At 42.5% G+C, this 21,827-nt stretch overlaps 1 protein-coding gene across 7 annotated transcripts; it reads left to right on the top strand.

The window, feature by feature from the left end:
• Nucleotides 1-1,179: 1,179 nt before the first annotated feature.
• Nucleotides 1,180-21,153, top strand: LOC147615256 (SPX domain-containing membrane protein At4g22990-like). Of its 7 annotated transcripts, XR_015262789.1 has the most exons (10): nt 1,180-1,606; nt 2,139-2,253; nt 2,339-2,462; nt 9,258-9,343; nt 9,811-9,932; nt 14,218-14,334; nt 14,578-14,840; nt 15,149-15,305; nt 15,403-18,226; nt 18,397-20,521. XR_015262789.1 is itself a non-coding variant. In XM_086779328.1 (9 exons), exons 5-9 carry the CDS (start codon nt 9,894-9,896, stop codon nt 20,602-20,604), a joined length of 606 nt encoding a protein of 201 aa, XP_086635454.1. In that variant the 5' UTR covers nt 1,180-1,606; nt 2,139-2,253; nt 2,339-2,462; nt 9,258-9,343; nt 9,811-9,893; the 3' UTR covers nt 20,605-21,153. The 7 variants fall into 7 exon arrangements, 6 of the variants coding, with proteins under 6 accessions (XP_086635454.1, XP_086635448.1, XP_086635451.1 ...); XM_086779328.1 differs by lacking the exons at nt 15,403-18,226; nt 18,397-20,521 and adding an exon at nt 20,575-21,153; XM_086779322.1 differs by having other exon boundaries at nt 15,403-20,520.
• The last annotated feature ends 674 nt before the right edge of the window (nt 21,154-21,827 follow it).

The raw sequence follows: 21,827 nt of genomic DNA, 5'->3' as shown, positions 1-21,827 counted from the left end.
TGGGGCTTGAATTAGAGAGCAGAGCTGCTACTATCTAATGATATGCCTACTTCAAATTCACAAAAACCAGCTATGCGCCGGCTGTTCGCTGCCTGCAGTGAAGTGTGGGAAGAATATTTTTCAAAGAAATTCGAATGAAATCGCTTTTCCCCGCCTTCAGATAAGTAATAACATGATAAAATTTCTTTTTTTCCTTCCTACCACGCTTGTTAATACATGGAGCCAATAAACCTTCAAAGGTTTTGTAAAAAAAATAAAGGGTGGTTTGAAATGAAGCGATGTGAGGATATTGCATCAAGGGACATGGAATCCAAGAGTCAGAAATACAGCAAACAACGACTCTAGTGAAAATTGACTTTGATTCTATCTTAGTGGATCTAAATGCAGGCCATGGATTTCTTTTAAAATCATGAGAATATGTTAAAGTTATGCCATATATCATTTTGTGTTTGTGAGTTGTTGGAATTTTAAGCCAGATTTTCAGGTGATAAAGAACTTTATGAGATGTTGGGAATGGTGACAGTGGATGTATGGAATGAAAAGGGTCACATGTATGTTGGAAATACTTAAAGGTTATGTTATGCCTACATGTGATTAACTGGAAAGTTTTGGAAAAAGAAGCCAGTGAATCTATGCTTGGAAAGGGATAAGCAATTGGAACACGAATTCAAGGATGGATTTGTCCTATGCTTTTTGGGAAATTTTAAATGTGAGATTCCTTGTTAGGATTGGCACCTACTCTCACAGCCAGAAGTCTCGCACTTTCCCAGCGACACCGCCCACGTCACGACAACGTGCAGGTCACAGAAATCACCGCCGGTGGGAGGGTGGTCCAACGTCGTCGGTGGGCAGGAACGGGTGGAGGCGAGCCAGCTAAATCCGTCGTTCCGCCAAATCCCTCAGACGGGAGCACCGCATGGAATGCTAAATCTTACGCCAAATCGTACGTCCGCCAAATCCCTCACCAGCTAGGTTTGAGCGGTGTTATCCGAGGGCCGAGATCCGCGCGCTCATCTCAGCCGTCGATCCTCAATCCCCAGTTTAGTTTTGCTTGTCCTAGATTACTTTTTTGCGCTTGTGATCCGACGGTCGAGATTGGCGCGCTCATCTCAGCCGTCGATCCCACTTGAAGTGCCTCTTAAAGGCACCGTGGGATTTAGAGACGAGGTGTGCTAATGAAAAGGTTTCAACCACGAAAAGCAGTTAAAGGCAAAGCCCAAAGACGCGCAGACTGTCGCGCCTTCGTCATGATGGGCTTCTGCAGAAAAGCAGTGAACATTAAAGCAGGCAGAGAAGCCGAGATAGTTTCCCTTGCTGTCTTTTCGAAATGCGTAGGAAAAAGGCAAAACCTCAAGGTTTCGCAGGGGCCCTTGCACCTGCTGACTTACGATGTAAGGGCTCCATTGAAACAGACGCTCGAGGGAGTGAACCAGAACTTTTCAGCATTTCTCGGCTGCTTTCAATTGAAACCCACATTGCACTGCGGCAGTGAACTGGATTACGACAACAGCTGGCTCTAAACCCTATCCATATCCCTAATCCTTATCCAACCCTTTGCCCTTATCCTGATCCTGAGGCAGCTCAACTTATGGTGCATTAGTTTATGGTATGATTACTGCCTAATGGATATGGTGCATGTGTTGAACTTTTGTGTGCAATTTCTCTTTGAAATGAATTGCCGTCAGTTCAGCTAATTAGACATGTGCTTTGGAACACATTATGTCATTCAACACTAACATTTCAATTAGTTTCTTGCCTTTAATAAGAGTACAAGCCTCCCATCCCATGCCCTGCGATGGGGCACCCACCATGGAGGACATCCATCCTCACCATGAGCTGACCAGGACGCCAACACATGGAGCTTCGTGTGGACAGCCTCCTGTCATTTGCTTCCAATGAACATGATTTGCTGTTAACAAGTGAGGGATGGATGGGGATGTACGTGTATATCCAGCCTTAGCCTAAGTCACTAGTAGATTAGTGACAGCATGTCTTGTGGGTTGTGTCTGTGTAGTGGAAGACCTGACTACATTGCAGTTTTTACGGCAGACTTGTAATTCATGATTATACCCATAATGGTTTATGATGAAACTTGTTTAAATGACATTCTCTAACACGAAATTTTCCTCTATGTGAAGGTGAGAGAGATGTAAAGCTGTCCCAAGGAGCTGGAGAGTTTTAAGTGCCCAACTCGAGAGAAATGGTGCATTTTGGGCATTTTCTACAGGCGCACCAATTACCCGGTTGGGAGACGTATGTGCTGCTGCTGTACACGCTTTCGATTTGTTTTTTGATAGAATTGGCTGGGAATCTCATGGTTTTACTTATCTACATGTAGGTATTATATTGGCTACAAGCAGTTGAAGAAAAAAATAAACGGATGTGCCATTCGTGCAGCAGAAGGTTCTGAAGATGAGCGGCAAGACATTGTGAAGAAATTCTCAAAGTTGTTGGACTCACAGGTTTTTTCTCTAAAAAACTGTCTGACCAGATATCATTGAATGTGAAGCTGAATAGAATAGCTTTCGACTTTTGATTGCAATATGCACTGATCAATCACAAATTATTAGTTCTACTGAAGGGACATGAACCAAATGGTTAAGCTGGGGCAAGGCAGCATTAAGGTAGAGCAAGCTGTTATGTAGAAGTCCTTGTTTAAGGTGCAAAATGCATAACATTATGTGGAAGTCCTCGTTGAAGGTGTTATGCTCCCAAAAGACATAACAAACTGACTTTACTAATAAGGTTAGACTAGTGCTGATTCACCCATTGGACACCTGGCACTGATTGAGTATTAGTAAGTTAATAACTCACGAGCTAGTGTAAGTGACCTTAAATTTAAGGACACTCTAACCTATTATCCACATGAGTGGGGATTGAGCATTCCCAAGAGGGCATACCCGGATCAGGCTTAGGTCTTACTTATGTCTTACCCCTGCATGGTGGGTATGGGACATGAAAACTTGGTTGGGGCGTCCATGCATGCTGTTGGTCTAGCCTCGTGCTGCCTAGTGGAGCAATGGATGGGTGGTGACCTAGCCAGGTCCTTTAAGAAGATGTCTTCTATAAGAAAAATCAGGCAATTGGTTTATTCATGGAACTGTGATGTTTGATTTCAGAATGTTGACTTTGACCTGATTGAACACACCTTGAATGCCAAGATTATGAACATTAAATGTAACTTTGGTGTAGTAGGTGCTTGGCCATGAATTCCTACACAAGTGTGCAGTGAACTCCAAGAATAGATGATGAGCTGCTGGACACACCGCGCCCGTAATCCCCAACAGTGGACGGAACACATCACGTCCCAAAAGCCTCGAACAATGAACTTGGAACAGGTCCAGTACATAATCTCTGCTGTACCAAAGATAACCATGTCCTGCTAGATGTCTAATGCTTGGAACTCCGAATCACAGTCCCCATGTGCCAGTAAGTGGAGCTATAATCAGCTCCCTCTCCTGCCCACAAGCCTCTTCTGGCTGGAAGCACATGGGGGGAAACTGCATGTGTACTAGAGAAGCACACTGTTTGGGGTCTCCCTAGCGGAAAGCGCCCTAAGAGCCCTAGAAGTGGTACTAGAATCTGTATCACTATCCTGTGTTGTGTCTTTGCCTTTTCTTTGAGATGAAGCCTTGCCCTTGGTCTTGTTCTTCTTCTTGGACAAACAATCTGTCACCAGCCTGGACATTTCCCAGTATGAAAGAAGTCTGGTGGACTCCTGGATGTCTAAATATTTGGAAAGTACAGGCTTTGGGAATGGGGGATTATCCTAGAATTCCAAGGACCACACTCCTAAAATTTAGGAGAGTTGCTATTTTTTGCTCGACTCTGATGGAAATTCTGTTCGCGTCATTACATCTGGAATTTAGCAGATACCAAGAGTTGGCAAATAGAATGTCTACCAGTTGGGATATTTTTAGAGATAAAGTTTATGGAAGGACCCATCTCTTAGATTGGGACATGTGGCAAGAAAGTGGACTAAAGTGAGACAAGTGGCCTGACACTTGTTAGAAAATGGATCAAAGTGAGACAAGTGGCCTCACACTTGTCACTTCAGCTATTATGTGGCTCTCCACTTGTCATTGTAGCCTTCTCTTGCCATTTTAGCTCATGGGAGGCCCAAATCTATAAAATGGAGCCCTCTCTCCTCATTAATGGAGGTTCTCTTGCTACACACTAGCCTCTACCACCGTTACAGGCTGCCCTAATGATGGCTACTCTCTTTCTCTCTCACTTAAAGGCTGCCCATGAAGAATACCGGCTGTTGGGGACTGTTTTGGAGGCTTCCATTGCGAAGAAATACTGAAGGCAAGGGTATTTAATCATTTATTATGATTTCTAGCCATTGTACTTGTTGTACCAGCCTTTGTACATGTTGTACCAGCCATTGTATTGGCTGTACCAGTCCTTGTACTTGTTGTACCATCCATTGTACCAGCTTTTGTGCTTGTACTAGCCATTGTACTTGCTGTACTAGTCACTGTACATGCTGTACCAGCCTTTGTACTTGCTGTACTAGCCATCGTACCGACTGTACCAGCCATTGTACTTGTTGTACCGGTTGAATGGAGAGTTGTACTTGCTGCACCTACTACTATACCAGCCACCGTACCGGTTGTACCAACCATTGTACTTGCTGTACCGGCTGAATGGAGAGTTGTACTTGCTGTACCAGCTCTATTGCATGAAGACCCGTGGTTTTTGGGGAAGAATCAGTACCCACACGGAGGTATTGTTAGAAGTCATCTCCTGTCTTAATCAGACACCAGGGCCTCTGTTGTGGGTGTGCCCGCCCCGTATAGGTGTTTTATCATTTTTCCTCACTCCCCGTATTTTTTCCCAATTTTTTCCATTTTTTCCATGGTGTGGGTGGATGCCACAGGTTGGCAGGAGTCTCTGATGCTGGTCGACTGCACTCATATGTTCCTGAAGACTGGCCAACTTGATCAGAGGAGGTCGTGGTGTTTTTTTGCTGCCCGACTGGCTTTGCGCGGTCGTGGAGGGCTGGTGGCACTTCATGCGCTGGCCGACTGCATCCATGGGGCCATATAAATAGGCCCCATGATCCCCACTATGTATTCATTCAGTTTTCCCGAGATCTTGTGTATAGAGAAGAGTTTACACGTCTATCTCTCTGTCTTTCTTGTGCTGTCTATTTTCTGCACTCTACTTGCTCTTGTGGTCTCAAGTTTGGTTATCATTCCCATTGCGTATTTTGACATGGTATCAGAGCCCTAGGCTCTTGATAGATCTTGGGAGTTTTCTGAGCAAGAGGGGGATAGTTACGTTGCTGCTTGGTGGACTGACGGGAAGAGAAGTTGCAAGAGGAAGGCGGGGTAAGGTGCTAGAGAGCCACTTGCAGGTTTAGAGTTTTTTTTTCCCACCCACCCACCCACCCTTTTTCAGTTACATCCCCGCGATCGCAGATTTATTAGAGATGGCTGAGAAGCATGTGAATATCCCGACTCTCCCCACGTTCCCTGTGGACCGTCAGTTGGACGGGAACAATTACGGCATCTGGAAGGTTATGATGGAGTCTGTGCTGGAGTCATATGACCTTGTTGATTTCATCGTCATCGGGGTTCCACGGCCAGAAGTAGAGGAAGGGGAGTTACTGTCGATGAAGAAGGACCGAGAGGCACAAGCACAGATGTGGGATCGTGTCAACGCCAGGGTCCGGTCATTTATTTTCCTAAATTGCACACCACAAGTAATCAATCACGTAAAGCACATGACACTGGCCAGAGGCATATGGCAGCACTTGGCTTCTCTTTATAACAGGGTATCACCCATGAAGAGGATCTCCTTGGAAGTGCACATGCGGGTTATGAACCCTGCAAAGTCATCGACGATGCGGGAGCACATTAACAAGCTGCAGGCCCTTCAGCAAGAAGTCCTCCAGGCTGGGAAGGAGATATCATCTGAAGACATGGCCATTACTTTGCTGCTCCACTTGCCTGCTCAGTATTCTGCTTTCTACTCCTCTTTGATTACGAGTGGCAGGCTCAGCACCATTACCTGGGAGGAGCTTGTGCCAATGGTCTTGGACCAGGAGGAACGTTTCACGAACCCTCCTCACAGCGGAGGTTCGGAGGCCTTAACTGGCCAACGGTCGAAAGGCTGGAATAACAACAAGGGCAAAGGGAAGGCTTCACCGGAGAAGTCTTCTGAGAAGAAGCCCGACTCAGAACGAGAGAAGCTGAAGGCCGAATGATCCTGCAATGATTGTGGCGAGAAAGGCCACTATTGGAGGAAGTGTCCTAAGCGGACTGGAAAGAGTGTTGATTCTTCAGCCTCAGCTGCAAAGACTCCTGCATTTGTGCACTTAGAGATGATGGACTTCGATGCTTCATCATCTTCGAGTGAGGAGGTAGTTGGCTTCACCGCGAAGGATACCCGGGAATGGATTCTTGACAGTGGTGCTTCCAGGCACATGACTCCATCCCGTGACTTCTTTTTGGATTTGAAACGGCAGTCAGGTCGCATTTTTATCGGCGACAACTCCACTATTCCGATACACAGTGAGGGCCGGATGGAGATTATTCCCGACGGCAAGGGGGGCAAGCATGCTTCCCATGTTCTTTATGTCCCTGCTGTGGGTTTTCATCTTCTGTCAGTGCATGAAGTATGCAAGACTGGCTTTCGGGTGGAATTTGAGGAGCATTCAGTTGCTCTACGGGACCGTGAGAGTGGCCAGGTTGTTTGGGAAGACGGTGTGGAGAATGGTATGTATAAGCTCTCTGCACTCTCCTCATTGACAGGTTCTCAGGTCAGAGATTTGTGGCACTTTCATTTTTGCCACTTAAATGTGGACGCATTGCGGCGAGCTTTCCGAGACCAGATGGTGGTTGGCTTGCCAGATGTTGGCAATAGGCAAGGACGTTGCAGCTCTTGCATACGTGGTAAGCAGCACAGGGAATCCTTTCCGAAGCAGGCTTCCAGGCGGGCTTCGAAATCGTTGGAGTTGATTCACACTGACTTGTGTGGACCTCAGCAGATACCATCATTGGAAGGATCTCTCTATTTCATGTTGCTTGTTGATGACTGTACCAGATTCACGTGGGTCTACTTTCTTTCACAGAAGGACCAAGCTTTTGCACGGTACAAGGATTGGCACGTGATGGTGGAGAAAGAGTCTGGGTTGCAGGTAAAGACTCTCAGGGCTGACAAAGGAGGTGAATTCTCCTCGACTGTATTTCTCAGATTTTGTGCAGACCATGGCATCAAGAGGGAACTGGCCAATACGGGATCGCCTTCAGAGAATGGGGTTGTAGAACGCAAAAACAGGACGGTGGTGGAGATGGCGAGGACCATGCTGGAGCATCGTGATCTTCCTCGTCCACTTTGGGGAGAGGCTGTGGCAACGGCTGTCCATACCCTCAACCAGTCTCCAACGACTTCAGTACCTAATATGACTCCGTTTGAGGCATACTTTGGCAGGAAACCTGATGTCTCGCACTTCCGTGTTTTTGGGAGGAATGCGTATGTACATATTCCGAAGAAGCAGAGGGGCCAAGTCCCGCAAGCTTATATTTGTGGGGTATAATTCTCTTTCCAAGGGATACAGATTGTATGATCCAGACAGGAATGAGATTGTTGTCAGCCGAGATGTGGTTTTTGATGAGCATGTTCCAGTATCCACTATCGAGGAGCCGCCACTTCTTGGAGATCCAGAAGAGTCTGATGATGATTCCCAGACCATTGCTCCAGTTGATCACCCTCAGTCAACACAGGAGGTTGATCCTGCTGCTGGAGTACAGCCCCCGCAACAGCAGGAGGCTCCACGATCTGTTCAAGTACCTAGGTGGTGGTTGTTGGACACTCTTCGGGAGTCAGGTGTTACGGAGTTACCCTCCGAATGGACCACAGAGGGCGGCCCTCGAAGATCACATAGAGTCCGAGACAAAAGCAATACAGCGGAGCTTCTTCAGGTAAACTATGCTAAGAAGACGCCCGAGGAGAAAGTCAAGGAGGGCATTACTAGATGTTATCTCCATCCAGAGGAGCAAAAGCGGTACTAGGCAGAGAACTGACAAAAAAGAGAATGTTTTTGTCTCCATCATGTGGGGCATGGTAAGGACTGTACGAAGTGGAAGGCTGAGAAAGCTGCCAAGTCGACATCCTCTACTGTGCCCACCTCCGTAGCTGCACCTCCACCTCCACCTCCACCTCCACCCTCGATTTGTAATGCTGTTCAACTTTTGTCCGCTTTGAATCCCGTGCCTCCAGCGATAATTGATGGTAAGCAAGAGGGAGAGGTTGAGGGACGAGGCTTAGGGGTAGATGAAATCTTTGATTCGTGCCTATGGCATAACAAAGAGACAACAGTTCATTTTCCTTCTTGACATGGACAACTCTGAAGACGCAGTCTCTCCAAAGTTGGCTGCTAAGATGTACTATTTCTTAGTATCACATCATCTGGTTGTGGATGGGTTTATGCTTGGCCTCCACACGCATATCACTCACAACGCTCAGCAATTTCAGTTTCAGGTTCAAAAGGCCACATTCCAACGAGACTTCATTGTTTCACCAAACTTTTGGGGTGTTTAGCATCCAGTGGTTTTAGGAGTTTGCGGCCATCTCTAATTGGTGGCAAGAGACCTTCACTATTGTTGATGATCTTTCTGAGCTTGCTATAATTTGCGGGGATAAGAGCATTCCCGGAATTCCACTCATTTCTCATGTCCAGTGTTATGTGCACATTATATGTGCATATACTAGGAGGCTAACCCACATTAGGCTTGTGAGCATGGGAGCATGGGAACAAGCTCTAGTGGAACATGGGTTAGGACTAACCTTAAGAGTTGAGGTTAGAGTCAGGCATCCAAGGGTTACACATGGGAAATGGAGAGTCAAGAGTCACTTGAGGACCCTCCTATATAATAGGGGCATGGGGCACACTCAAGGGATGTCCTCTTGTGTAGAGGATCTACTCTCATGCCATTTCACTCTAGAGCTATGTGCTGCTAGAATGATGTCATATCTCTCGGTGGTATGAGACACCAAGGTAAGGTATGTGGTACTTCATTGTATTTACCCTTGGGCTCGGGGGTGGTTGGGTGGATGAGTTTATGCCTGGTTTATATATGTTTATGTATGGTTATTAACTAGAGAGATCTTAGGGTTTTAACAGTGGTATCAGAGCAATCTCGAGTTAATTGTTGTTGGTTTTTCTTTCTTATTCTAATTTTTAGCATTTTTTAAAGTAAATTTTAATATTTACTAAATAAAAATATTATTTTGTTTGTTCGTTTTAGTGATTACGCATGTGGATCGTCGATATGGCAGTTGGAACGCGTGTTCCTTTTGTTCAATGGACGAATCGACATTGCGGGAGAATTCCGTGAGTTCAATGCTATTTTTCTCAAATTTTTTTAGTTTAAAATAAGCATTTATGGAATTTTTATCAAAATACCGCTTATTTTATTGTGGATATTTTTGGTTGAATGAATTCTCTGAATTTTTACAATTTTTGAGAATTTTTCTAATTATTTGAAAAATTTTAGAGCATTTTTATAAAAAAAAGTATATTTTTAATATATTTTGGCGGGTTTTCCGTGGAGATGCTATCAATTTTTTGCCAATTTTTTTGCTAAAATGCAGTATGGGATAACTAATTGATGCATTGGGTTCTCTTCCGTACGCATAAAATTCTTTTCTTCCTTCAAAATCTAATTTTTTTTTTCTATTTTTCTCTCCCGCGTGTGTGAATACCTCTTAAAAGACATATTTTGATTAATGTTAATCATAATTAAGTTTTAATTGTGATTAAAAAATCAATTAAACCTTAATTCTCCTCTCTGTTAACAGAGGAGGGGGTGGAGAGAGAATGTTGGAATGGAGAAAAAGAGCAGGAGAGAGGAGGAGACCTTCTCTCTCTCTCAGTATTCGCAATGCCGCAGGAGGGAGGGAGGAGCGTTGCAGACAGTCGGGTGAAAAAAAAACTCTCTCTCATAAATTTGATTTTATAAGCTTTTAATTAAAGCTTAAAAAAGCTTTAATTAAAGCTTAAAAATATAAAAAAGAGTTTTTTTTATTAAAAAAAACTTTTTAAAGCTTTTTAGAAAAGCTTGAAAAAAAAGGTTTTAAAAAATAAGAGATTTGAAAAAAAAATCTTCTCTGAAATTTTCTTAAATTTTTTCTCTTGAAGCCTTTTGGCTTTCTGTTTTCCAAGAAACCTTTTGATCTTTCGGATTTCGGAAACTTTTGACCTTTCACATTTCGATTTTTTTTTGTCTTTTCATTTTCTTAAAACTGTTGGCTTTCGTATTTTGGGAAGACCATTGGGATTCCGAAATTTTTGGACCGTTCGTATTCTAATGCGTTGGTAAAATAAAATTTTCGAAAAATTCATAGAAATTAGCGAAAAATTAGACAAAGGTTACTTAATTTTTTTTTTGAAAAATCTGGGATTAGTGATTGGCATGTGGTGTGTTCATTCGGGCACCTGTGATCATTCAAATTCATTTATAAATCTATTTTTTTCTCAAAAAATTAAAAAATTAATAAAATTATAAATTTTTATTAGATTTGAGTATTGTCGTGTGTAATTGAATTTTTTTCGTGAATGGTGGGATTCTAAAAAAAAATTAAGAATATTTTAGAAATCCTAGAAATTGGTATTTTTAAAATATCAATGGTATTTTGACAAATCTAATTACTAATTTTTTTTGAAAAAAATATAGGTTTGGAATGCCATAAGATAGGTTTGGTGGAATATTTAAGTGTGGTCTATGCTTAATTTCCTAAGCATAAGACAAATTCTATCATGGATTAGTTGATCTATTTGTTTTGGTGGATTTTATTGGATGGTTTTCAAGTTTTATATAGACTCATCAGGTTCTTCCTAGATCACTTGTGTCTAGAGGTTTTCAATGAGGGCTACACACATGCGTTTCACTTGCTTACTTTGGAGTTTTGCTTGAACGACACCACGTTTATATACTCTAGATCGATGAGTTGGTCACTAATTTTAATGCTTCTTTTGGCATGATTAATGACCATTAGATGGCATGCATTGATTTTTATGATCAACTATGGTTTTCATGGATTCGAGGTGCTTCTATGCTTCTATCCATGGTTTTATGAGGATCTTTTGGATAATATCATGTGCTTTGAAGATAGCATTTGGCCTCGTTTTTGCATGTAATTTGGAGTATGTTTCTTGTACTCTTGTACATTTTCCAACGTAGATACCTAGTTCCTTATGTATCTAGGTGAATCGTTATTTTTCTACCCTAGCTTTATTGTGTTTATTGGGTAGTTATTATTAGGAACGTGCCAATAATTCAAATTGTTTCTAATGATGTACTCGAAAAGAGTTATTCCTTGATGTGGTCTCAGGTATATAGAGACAGGTTTTAGTATTTTGAAAGTCTGGGATAAGGCCATCGCATTCATTTTATGCAGGATTTTGTTTATATTTCCTTGACGACATACTAGCGAGTTCCAAATTGGTAAGGTATGTATGGGTGATATCATGGTGGTATGGGACGCTAGCGATCCCTCACATATATTATCTTATCAGATAATTTGGGCTTAGGATTGTTGCCTTGCTTACATCACTTGGCATGTTGACCCCAACATTCAAAGACAATCTCATTTTTTGACTTCACTTGAAGTTGTAGTATAGGCGTTCTCTAGATAAACTTCTTTTATCTATAGCCTGCATGATTTGATGGGTGTAATCTCGTCAGCATTTTTACTTGTTGAAATATCTTTCTTTAGAGTTATGTTCGGATTAAGAAATTTTGGATTTTTTCTTTTGCTGGCGTTTCTTTCTCTAGTTCCATCCTTTAGGTGATTTATACAGTCCACCTGATGGTTTACGGATGTACATATGTGACTCATTGAGACGTTGATGACTCCCTATGTTGATATGGGTAACTCGGGACGCCGATAATTCCCTGTGCAGATGTGGGTACGTCGGGACGCCGATGGATCCCTGGTTCCTGCCGTTAATGCCATGTCTTCCTACTTTATTCCGAATGGTTTACAACGAGAAACTACTTTGAGTATGAGTTCCTCTGATCATCCGTAGTCTGATGGGCAAACAGAGCGTGTGAATCAGATTGTAGAGGATATGCTTCGTGCATGTCTTTGGAAAACCATCAAATTGAAAAAAGTATCTTCTAATGATGGAATTTGCCTATATCAATTCTAAACATATGGCTACTGGTTTTAGTCCGTTCATGCTTATGTATGGGTATCAACCCAGGGTACCTATTGATGTCGGTCTTAAGGACATTGAGCTTGATGCATCGAGAGATTTCTTGCGTGATATGCAAGAAATGGTGACCGAAGCTCGGGATTCTATCAGGAGTGCTCAGGATAGGGCACGGTTTTATGTTGATAGAGGACGCTCACCTCGGTCTTTTGAACTAGGAGCGTTAGTTTATTTAAAAGTTCCTAAAGACTCTTAGACTTTATCAACAAGAAATGCTCGAAATTATCTCCTAGATATTGTGGTCCATTTCGAGTTATACGTCGGATTGGCACGGTTGCGTATGAACTAAAACTGCCTCCACATGTTAGAGTTTATTTAGTCTTGCATGTCAGTAGATTGAAACAGAAACTGGGAAGAGAGGATAACAGAGTTACTCCTCAAGAACTCGTTGAAGTCGAGGATTTGTCCTATATTCCACATGAACCTGAAAAGGTACTTGAATTCAGGGAAAGGAAACTTCATAGTTGACTAACCCCCGAGGTTACAATTAGGTGGAAAGATAGGAAAATACATCAAAGGACCTCTTGTACATATTTTCACTCACCATCATATATACACTCACTCACCCATTTCATGCTATGTGGTTTTTCTTTGATCTCTCCTACTTCTGGTCCTTTTGTCCTTTTGCCCTCACAAAATACTCCTTCTTTGAGATGCATTAAGAACAAGATGCCCAAGATAATTAGGATCCCCTTCGTGTCTAAAAACATGCCCAATACTGAAAAACTAGTGGTGCTCTGCTACAATGCCGCTCAACCACCAACCACTAACCCCCTACCCCCCCCCCCCCCCCCCCCCCCCCGCCCCCCGTGTCGGCGAGTGCTAAGCTGGGCGGCGGAGGTGGAGCTTCTAGCACTAGTGCCTCCAACGTATGGGAGAAGCTAGTGGCGATGGAGTAGGCTTTGCAGGGCGGCGCGAGAGTACAATAGGTAGGCAGGGCGGCACAAATGTAGTGCCAGCAATGCCGAAGTAGTGCTGCACAGACAGAACAAGAACGCATAAGCAAGGATGTGCAGGCATGCCAACATCACATAGGCGGGTTTTGAGTACACACGAAGCTGATGAGTCAGCTGCACTGGGCCAACACATGAGGGCACGAATAACTGGCGAGGTTGAGGTGCAGCACGAACAGGCTGAAGGCATGGACGGCACAACAGAAGAAGTCTCTGATACCAATTTTTGGCATGGGATGAGGGGATTGGGACTGAATATAATAAACCCTAACCTATTCTAAGCATGGGAGAGGATTAAGGGCTACATCTTTGTTGAACTATATTATAATTGAAGTACAAGGCTTTTAAATAGCCTTTCACTAGTACAATAGAGATGCATGCATTTTGACAAGTGTCACATGCAAAGATGCCAAGTGTCCATTGAGGCGTCCTCTTAGGTGGTTGATTCTACACACATTATTCAAGCTATGTTCACACCCATTACGAGTGTCCATCCTCGTAACAAGAGGTGTGCACATGCACCCACACAAATACACTTTCCCTTTGCTATTTCTTTGACATCTCTCTCTCTCTCTCTCTCTCTCTCTCTCTCTCTCTCTCCGAGTAGCCTTAGACCCAAGATCCTCCCATATAGTTACCGTTTTTCACCGCCCATAGGCGTATTTTATCGGCCCATAGGCGATGCCGCCGAGGAAGCACATTTGAACCGAGGACCTCCTGGTTCTAGGCAAACACCTTCACCACTTGGGCTATCACCTCATTGGCCTCTCTCTCTCTCTCTCTCTCTCATGGAAATTCACTTAAGAAATTTTAAAATCCTTCACATTTTCTGTACAAAAACAATTGGATTGATTTGTTATATAGTTTACACTCTTTAGATATTTAAATAAAGCCAAGACCAAATCCTTAATGGTCAGCCAAGTAATAACTAGAAGAAAGTTAGACCAGTTGTCGCAGAAGTGGTAAATTTCACTTTTTATCGAAGTCAATAGCTCATTTGCTTTGATAGAAACCTTTTCAATGTGGCTTTTCTATCAGGGCATTGGAGCAAAAATTGTGACGATATCTCGAAATCTCGCTGAATTGCACTGTGAAAATTGGTGGAGTTACTCATCGTTTATGCTGGGGAATCTATTGAATACCTTTCTTTACATGGTACAAACCTACAAAGTATCACAAAGTAACTTGTAGATTTGTGCATATGTCTATTGCCTAATTTTTACATTAGACAGCGACAAGTTGTTTATAAATAAATACATTGTTTGCATGCATGTGTGTATGTATGTATATACGCATGGTATGCTTGTATGTAGGTAGGTAGGTATGTATGTACATTGTATGCATACATATCAATCAAAGCAGCTGATTTATCTGTTTTTTTGCCTTGTCATTGTGTAGGTTAATTACTACATAGTTGTTCCAACATCGAATGAATATGCACAAATGTTGGACATGCCTGCAACTGTTAGTGGGATTATTATCGGCTCTATGCCTTTGACTGTTACCATATCTGCGATTATTTTCAGTTGGTGGTCTAATAAATCCTATAGGGCACCTCTTATTGTAAGCACTCTGCTATTGATCGTGGGAAATTTCCTGTATGCATTGGCTCTCCCATTCAACTCAGTTTGGTTGTTGCTGCTGGGTCGCGCTTTGGAGGGGTGATTGCCTCTCTATATACTCTTTACCATTTTACATGCAATTTTTGAAAATATGCATGATGGTGTATATATTGAAAAAAAGGGCCAAGCAAATTTCTGTGTATGCGTACATGCACACATGTATGAATTGTGTGTGTTGTATGCATGCACTCTCGCATGCAGCATATATATGTACATACGAACTTGTTTATGTATGTACTAATGTGTATGTATGGCTGGATGTATGTATGTTTTCATGCATTCGTGTATGCATGCATGCAATGGAGGAGCAGACTAATAATCATACTTTTGTGTCTGGTCACCTGCAGACTAGGATGTGCGAGGGCAATAAACCGGAGATATATCATGCATGAAGTACCCCTGTCAAAGGTCCGAAATTTTTCAGCAGCATTTGTTAGTGCCAGTGCTTTAGGTATGACGGTGGGACAGGCTATGGCAAGTGTCTTAGACTATGTCGATTTCAAGGTATGCACCTAACTTGTAGATGGAAACTGTATTGCTAAATCATTGGAAATTGGTGAGATTTTTAGTGGTATAATCTTTGTTTGATGTGGGCAAGCAGGTTTGGGGTGTGGTAGTCAACTACTGCTCTGCACCCGGATGGCTCGTGGGTTTTATGTGGGGCCTTTATCTTTTACTTGTGTTACTTTTCTTCAAGGAACCCAAGGTACCTCCCTCCAAGGATGTGGAGTCCATGAGCTCTAAAGAAGCGCTCACTTGTTCTAGTGAAAAGGACTTCGGGGCTTCAGATCCTCTACTTGTGGCAATAACCGACAAGAAGATGGCAGCTTGGTAGAGAAGAGAAAGACAAGTGATCAGGAATCGGGATCATTTAATGCAAAGTGAATAGTATTTTAAGTTGTCAACTGTTTAAAGGACTTGTTAACATGAACAAAGTAGTGAGAGAGAGAGCCCCTCTTGTCCTGGGCTCGTTACATTGGTATCAGATGTCACCATTTGGTCTAGATGCAAGCACCTAGAAATGTATGGTTGCATGTGAATCTAGATGATTTGCTAGATGTATACTATGTTTCATGTGCATGTGCTGCTTGTGTTATTGTGGGTTAACCGGGGAGGCCCGGAACTATTGACTTACTAGGACTATGTGAGTGCCCATGTCTGTTGATTGGTGCTTGGCACCCTCGTACTTGTATCTAAAAGATACTCTTTTTGGAATAAAGATTTCCTAAGGGGGGGGTCGGCCTGTTCCGGCCCTAGTGTGTGTTAATGCTAAGTGATGGCATTTTAAGGTGTCAACTGTTTAAAGGACTTATTAATGTGAACACAATAGTGAGAGAGAGAGCCCCTACTGTCCTAGGCTCACTACAACAAAGAGGAGTGTGCTCCTGTGTGAGCCCTCCTATGCGCAGCAGTAGCAGAGTGACCAACACCTACCATTGTGAGTGGGCAAATTTTTTTTTTTTGGGGTGTTGGGGGGAGGGACCATGTTGTGCAGCCCGCGATGGAGGGTAGTGTTGGGTGACCTCCTGTGAAGCTGTGCAAAGGGAAGTGAGAAAGAAAGAAAGAAAGAAAGAAAGAAAGAAAGAAAGAAATATATATTAAATATCTACTAAAGACAGAATGGGCCTATGAGACTGAAGTGTTACAATAGTAGAGAGATGAGAGTAAGAGAGAGAGAGAGAGAGAGAGAGAGATGCAAAAGAGCTCAAGTGAGATAGATTACACATGAACACAATGATTGTATTAGATGATGATACGATGGTCCTAGGCTATCCAGACAGCACACTTTTGATTGCATGAGAGAGGGGAAGTGTTTCTTATGTAGGAGCAAGGATCACATGAAATCTGAATGTCCCCAGAATCCCTAAAAGAATAATGTGCAGGATGCAAAACCGAGTGTGAATGTTATACCCAATGTACAGGATAATACTACACATGAGCCAAAGAGAAGAATTTTATGCAAAGCTTGGGGCAAGCTAAAGGATCAAACAACTTTATTCCTTTTTGATAATGCCTCTACAGATAACTTTATATCCATTCAGATGGCTGCTGCTCTTGGGCTAAAGCCCGAGGAATTGGGCATGGACTTTCATGTAAATGCTGCCTTTGAGAGCAAGGAAGTCAAGGTTACTCCTATCATCGGGAAGCTTCACATACAGATTCATGGATATTTGGATCATGAAGACTTCCTTGTAGCACCCTTATGGGATGTGATGTGATACTTGGGATGCCATGGCATTATCGTTTGGATCCCGAGATTTTGCACAAAGAGAAGAAAATTATGTTTACTCATAGGGGTAGGGAAGTTTGTATTGATGTAGGTACTACTGGGAGTACCATACCCGTTGTAAGCTACATTTCTATTTCCAAGGCAATAAAGAAATCAGCTTGTTCTTACTTGGTCTTTGTACGTGATAATGTTGAGCATGATGCTATAAATCTCGTAGATCAAAATAAGATTGATTTCTTAAGTGATTATGCTGATTGTTTTGTTGACTCCCTACCTGGACAGTTACCCCCAAAGGGGCCAGAGGATCATTGTATTGACATAATCCTTGGTAGCTCTTCTCCTAACCGACATTCTTATAGGGTGAGTGCTGTCCAACAAGAGAAAATTATGACTTAAGTGAATGATTTGCTTGAAAAGGGGGTTGATAAGGCCAAGTTCTTCGCCTTACCGTTCTCGAGTTTCGCTTGTACAAAAAAAGGATGGGACATACAGAATGTGTGTTGATTATAGGGCCCTTAACAAGATCACCATCAAGAACAGGTTTCCGATTCCTAGAATCGATGATATTCTTTACAAACTTGAGGGAGCTGCTTATTTCACTCGCATTGATCTCAAGAGTGGCTACCATCAGATTAGAGTGGTACCTCAAGATGTGCTCAAAACGGCTTTCAGAACGTCATTTGGGCTATATGAATATTTGGTGGTGCTATTTGATCTTAGAAATGCTCCCGCCACTTTCAATAGAATGATGGATAGAATTTTTAGACCTCACCGCCGCAAGTTCTGATAAACTTTCTTTGATGATATTATTATCTTTTCAAAGAGTGAGGCTGAGCATAAAGAACATCTGGGCATTTTTTTTGAAGAGCTTAGGAAACACAAGCTTTTCATCAATGAAAAGAAAAGTGAATTCTTCTTGTTAGAGATCCATTATTTGGGGCATATTGTTTTAAAAGATGGTGTACGCATGGATCTTGTAAAGATTCAAGCTATTAAGGACTGGGCAGAGCTTCAAAATTTTCATCAAGTCAGGAGCTTCATTGGTCTATGTTCTTACTATCGTCGATTTATTCGACACTTTGCTTTCTTGGCTTCTCGGTTGCATGATTTGACGAAGAAGAAAGTTGCATTTCGTTGGTCCGATTCATAAAGGACAGCTTTCCAAAAGTTGAAGGACGCCATCATCTTAGGGCATGTTCTTATTATTCTAGACTTGCATAGACCTTTTGTGGTTGAGTGTGATGCATGTGGAGATTGTTTGGGAGCTGTTTTGAATCAAGAGGGACATGCAATGGCTTTTGAAAGCCGTCGCCTGCAACACGCCTCCAACATACAAAATTGTATTTGCAGGTTTATGAGAAAGAGTTGTTGGCCGCTATTCATGCCCTACAAACATGGAAGCATTATCTTTTGGGGGCTAAATTTATGGTTAAAACAAATCATAAGAGTTTATGACACTTTCTCACACAGCCTAAACTCTCAGAAAAGCATGTAAGGTGGGCAAATTTCTTGTCCATGTTTCATTTTCAGATTTTGGATACTCTGGGCAAAGAAGAATTTGGTGGCAGATGCTTTGTCACGCGGGCCTCAAGTGCATGCAGTGACTACTGCCTATCATCAAGACTTGTCAGGGATGTGGGATATGTATTCTGTGGACATAGATTTTTAGCTTATTTGGGAAGATTTGAATGATGGTACTGGTGTCTCATCTTATTCGATTCGAGATGGTTTTCTGATGATGCAAAATTGTATTTGTGTGGTCCAAGAATTGCGCCAAAAGGTTATAGAAGAGTGTCACGCTCCTCCATATGCTGGTCATCGCGGTATTTTGGCTACTATAGAGGCTTTGGAAAGATATTTCTTTTGGCCAGCTATACGCAGGGATATTGAAGCTTATGTTCGTGAGTGCCTAGTGTGTCAGAAAGTCAAGTTTGACAGGCACAAGACACCCGGTTTACTTAAGTCTTTACCCATTCCATAGGAACCATGGGAAAGCATTGCCATGGATTTCATTATGAATTTGCCAAGATCAGCACATGGTAATGATGCAATATAGACTATCATTGATCGTTTTAGCAAACATGCACATTTTATTCTTGTGAGGAAAATCATCAAGCTAGAGCACTTGGCAAAGTTGTTTTTTTGGCTTAGATTTTCAAACATCATAGATGCCCAAATCTATCGTGGGGGATAGAGATCCTCGAACCACTAGTTTATTTTGGCGGGCATTGTTTGATAATATGGGCACAAAGCTGAGTTTTTCATGAGCTTATCATCCTCAAATGGATGGCCAGAGTGAAATTACCAATTCAGCCGTACTTGATTTGCTCAAGTGTTACGTATCTGAGCAGAAGTCAGATTGGGAAAAGTAACACCGTGCATTCTTCAACTAATAAGGCTCTGTTTGAGATAGTCTATGGCAAGGTGGTTCTTCCATCTATCTTACGAACAAAAGATGAAATCTTTGTAGCAGATGAGTATGTCTGCATTTGCACAGGTTCGGACAGCCATAGAAAGATCTCAATCTAAGCAGAAAAAGGCAGCTGACAAGTATAGGCGAGAGCTTATTTTCAAGGAAGGTGATTGGGTGTTTCTTAAGTTTGAGAAAGCACGTCTTCCGAAGCGGCCAGGTAAAGAAGGCCGGTTTCCTAAGCTTTCAAACAGGTATTATGGGCCATTCCAGATCTTGCAGAAGATAAATGAAGTGTCTTATAGATTGGTATTACTTGATCACTGGAAAATACATAATGCATTTCATGCCAACTTGCTGAGGCCATATGTGGGACCACCTCTATGGAACCAGTTTTGGAAGATCCACCAGAGGTGGATGAACTTGAGGAGGTATTGCAACCTGAGCAAATAGTTTTTCATAAGGAGCGTAAGCATGCATGTGGCAAGCTAGTATGCAGGTATCTTGTGAAGTTTAAAAACTATTCGGCTATGTATGCAAAATGGATGGATGAGGATTATTTTGAAGATTATCTGGAGCTTCTGAAGGCCTACCTGGAAACTTTTCAGTTGCGGTCAACTGCTTAGAAGCCGGGGGGAATGTCACAAAATTTCTCACAGCTTTTGTTTTCTACTGTTCATGTGTGGCATATGGAGCCTGATATAACATACATGTATGGTTGGTGGAGCCTGACATGGTGTGTCTGTATGGCATAAGGAGCCTGGCATGACAATACATGTATGGCTCATGGAGCCTGACATGATAGTACATGTGTGGCTTGTGGGGCCTAACATGGTGTACATGTATGGCTTATGGAGCCCTTCCAAGTGTCCCATGCATAGTAGATGCCATAGGGGTTGATTTGGGACACTTCTGTTGTGAAGATGGTCTTGCTTTTTAGGTGAAGATTGAAGATCGAGGGTTCTACTCCGACAGGGGCCACTTACAGGGTTGACATACTCACGCACGAGGTGAGTATGTCAACCTAATATATATTTTGATGATTTGCTTAATGATTTGGTTACATCTGAGCCTCGTCTTGTGAGAAGTATTATTTGTATATTTTGTTCTTAATATGGCCAGTCTTTGTACAGGTGTGGACATGTCATTACTTGCAAAAATGATGTCGCCACGTCTCTCTAAAGGATTATTCAACTGTGGATTTCTCTCTACGGAGGCTGGAACAATTGCTTGAGCCATAGCAGATGGCTTGATCACGCTGGTTGGTAGAGGTGGGATGGGGCTACTCTTGAATTTCACAATGCTCCCCACACTTGTGATTGTCTTAGTGACAATAATCTTCACATGGCTTGGCTACTATTCACTATACTAATCCTGCACTGAGATTAACTTCACCGAGATTAGCATGGTGTGTGATGTGTGGCGGGCCACATTTTCGAGAGAGGAGGATATCTGGATTTTGCACTCATTAATCAAGCATGAAATTCTTGTTATCTATTCAGGAGTTTGCTAAGTATGCACTCCTTGATTGAGTGGATGCTATATAGTCATCCATTTTATTTGAACCATACAGAGGACTCTCATGTGTCAACGTCGGGGAAGATCCTATTGTTATTGGAGTGTAAAATTAACAATGTAAAAGCTGTCAAATGTAATACTCTATATGCCCATTCTCTCAATTTCATATTTGCTTTGTCTTGAGTTACTAGGCATCTAAAAATCTTATCTTTGAAGGGTGTAGATTTTTTCCAATTTTTTATCAGTTGTGATCTGCCTCGTGAGTGTAACCACCACAATATTCTCCAAGTTCTTTTGTTTTCCAAACTCAGCTTTGGCAGGGTCCCAACCCTGTGCATGTTTTTGGCTAAGAGAAGCTGTTGCCAACCCGGTTGAGATGGTTGCATCCCACAGCTTGTCAATCAATGCTTTCCAGTGTCAATTGTCAAAAACAGTGTAGAGCATTGGTTGCAAGTTGGATAAGGCCACATTGTGTTAGAATGCCATCTCACGTTAAGCGTGGCCTTGGGAAGATAATTCTCTATTTAGGTGGTGTCGATATGAGGATATCATGAGCAGCAGCACCACTTAGTGGAAGTATACCATTGACATCGTGGTGTGCTTTCAACCAACTTTCTTTCACATTGTAAACTTAGACATTCATCATCTTGATTCTGCTCATGCCTAAGCCCTTGGCGATTAAGTATACAACAAAGGGCCATGAGTCCGACCACAAGGTCTTGGACTTGTCCTGTATCTGTATAGTCATGTCCATTGGCACGACATCCGAGTGCGGGATGCATGTGACATCTATAGAGACCACTTCTTGAGGGTCATAGTGGTGGATGAGTCAGAGGGTCACAACGGATGGATTCATCCAGAAGCCTGA

Source organism: Cibotium barometz, chromosome 40 (assembly GCF_041138505.1).
Source record: "Cibotium barometz isolate CiBa-2024 chromosome 40, ASM4113850v1, whole genome shotgun sequence".
NCBI classification, from domain to species: Eukaryota; Viridiplantae; Streptophyta; class Polypodiopsida; order Cyatheales; family Cibotiaceae; genus Cibotium; species Cibotium barometz.
This window is presented reverse-complemented; position numbering and strand designations above follow the sequence as displayed.

What these genes read in the sequence shown, in the direction of transcription:
- LOC147615256 (XM_086779322.1), top strand. Translation starts at nt 9,894, where the DNA reads ATGCCGCAGGAGGGAGGGAGGAGCGTTGCAGACAGTCGG. An exon ending in GGAGCGTTGCAGACAGTCGG is followed by an intron (nt 9,933 to 14,217) that starts GTGAAAAAAAAA and finishes CTTTTCTATCAG; the next exon opens with GGCATTGGAGCAAAAATTGT. An exon ending in CTGGGTCGCGCTTTGGAGGG is followed by an intron (nt 14,841 to 15,148) that starts GTGATTGCCTCT and finishes GGTCACCTGCAG; the next exon opens with ACTAGGATGTGCGAGGGCAA.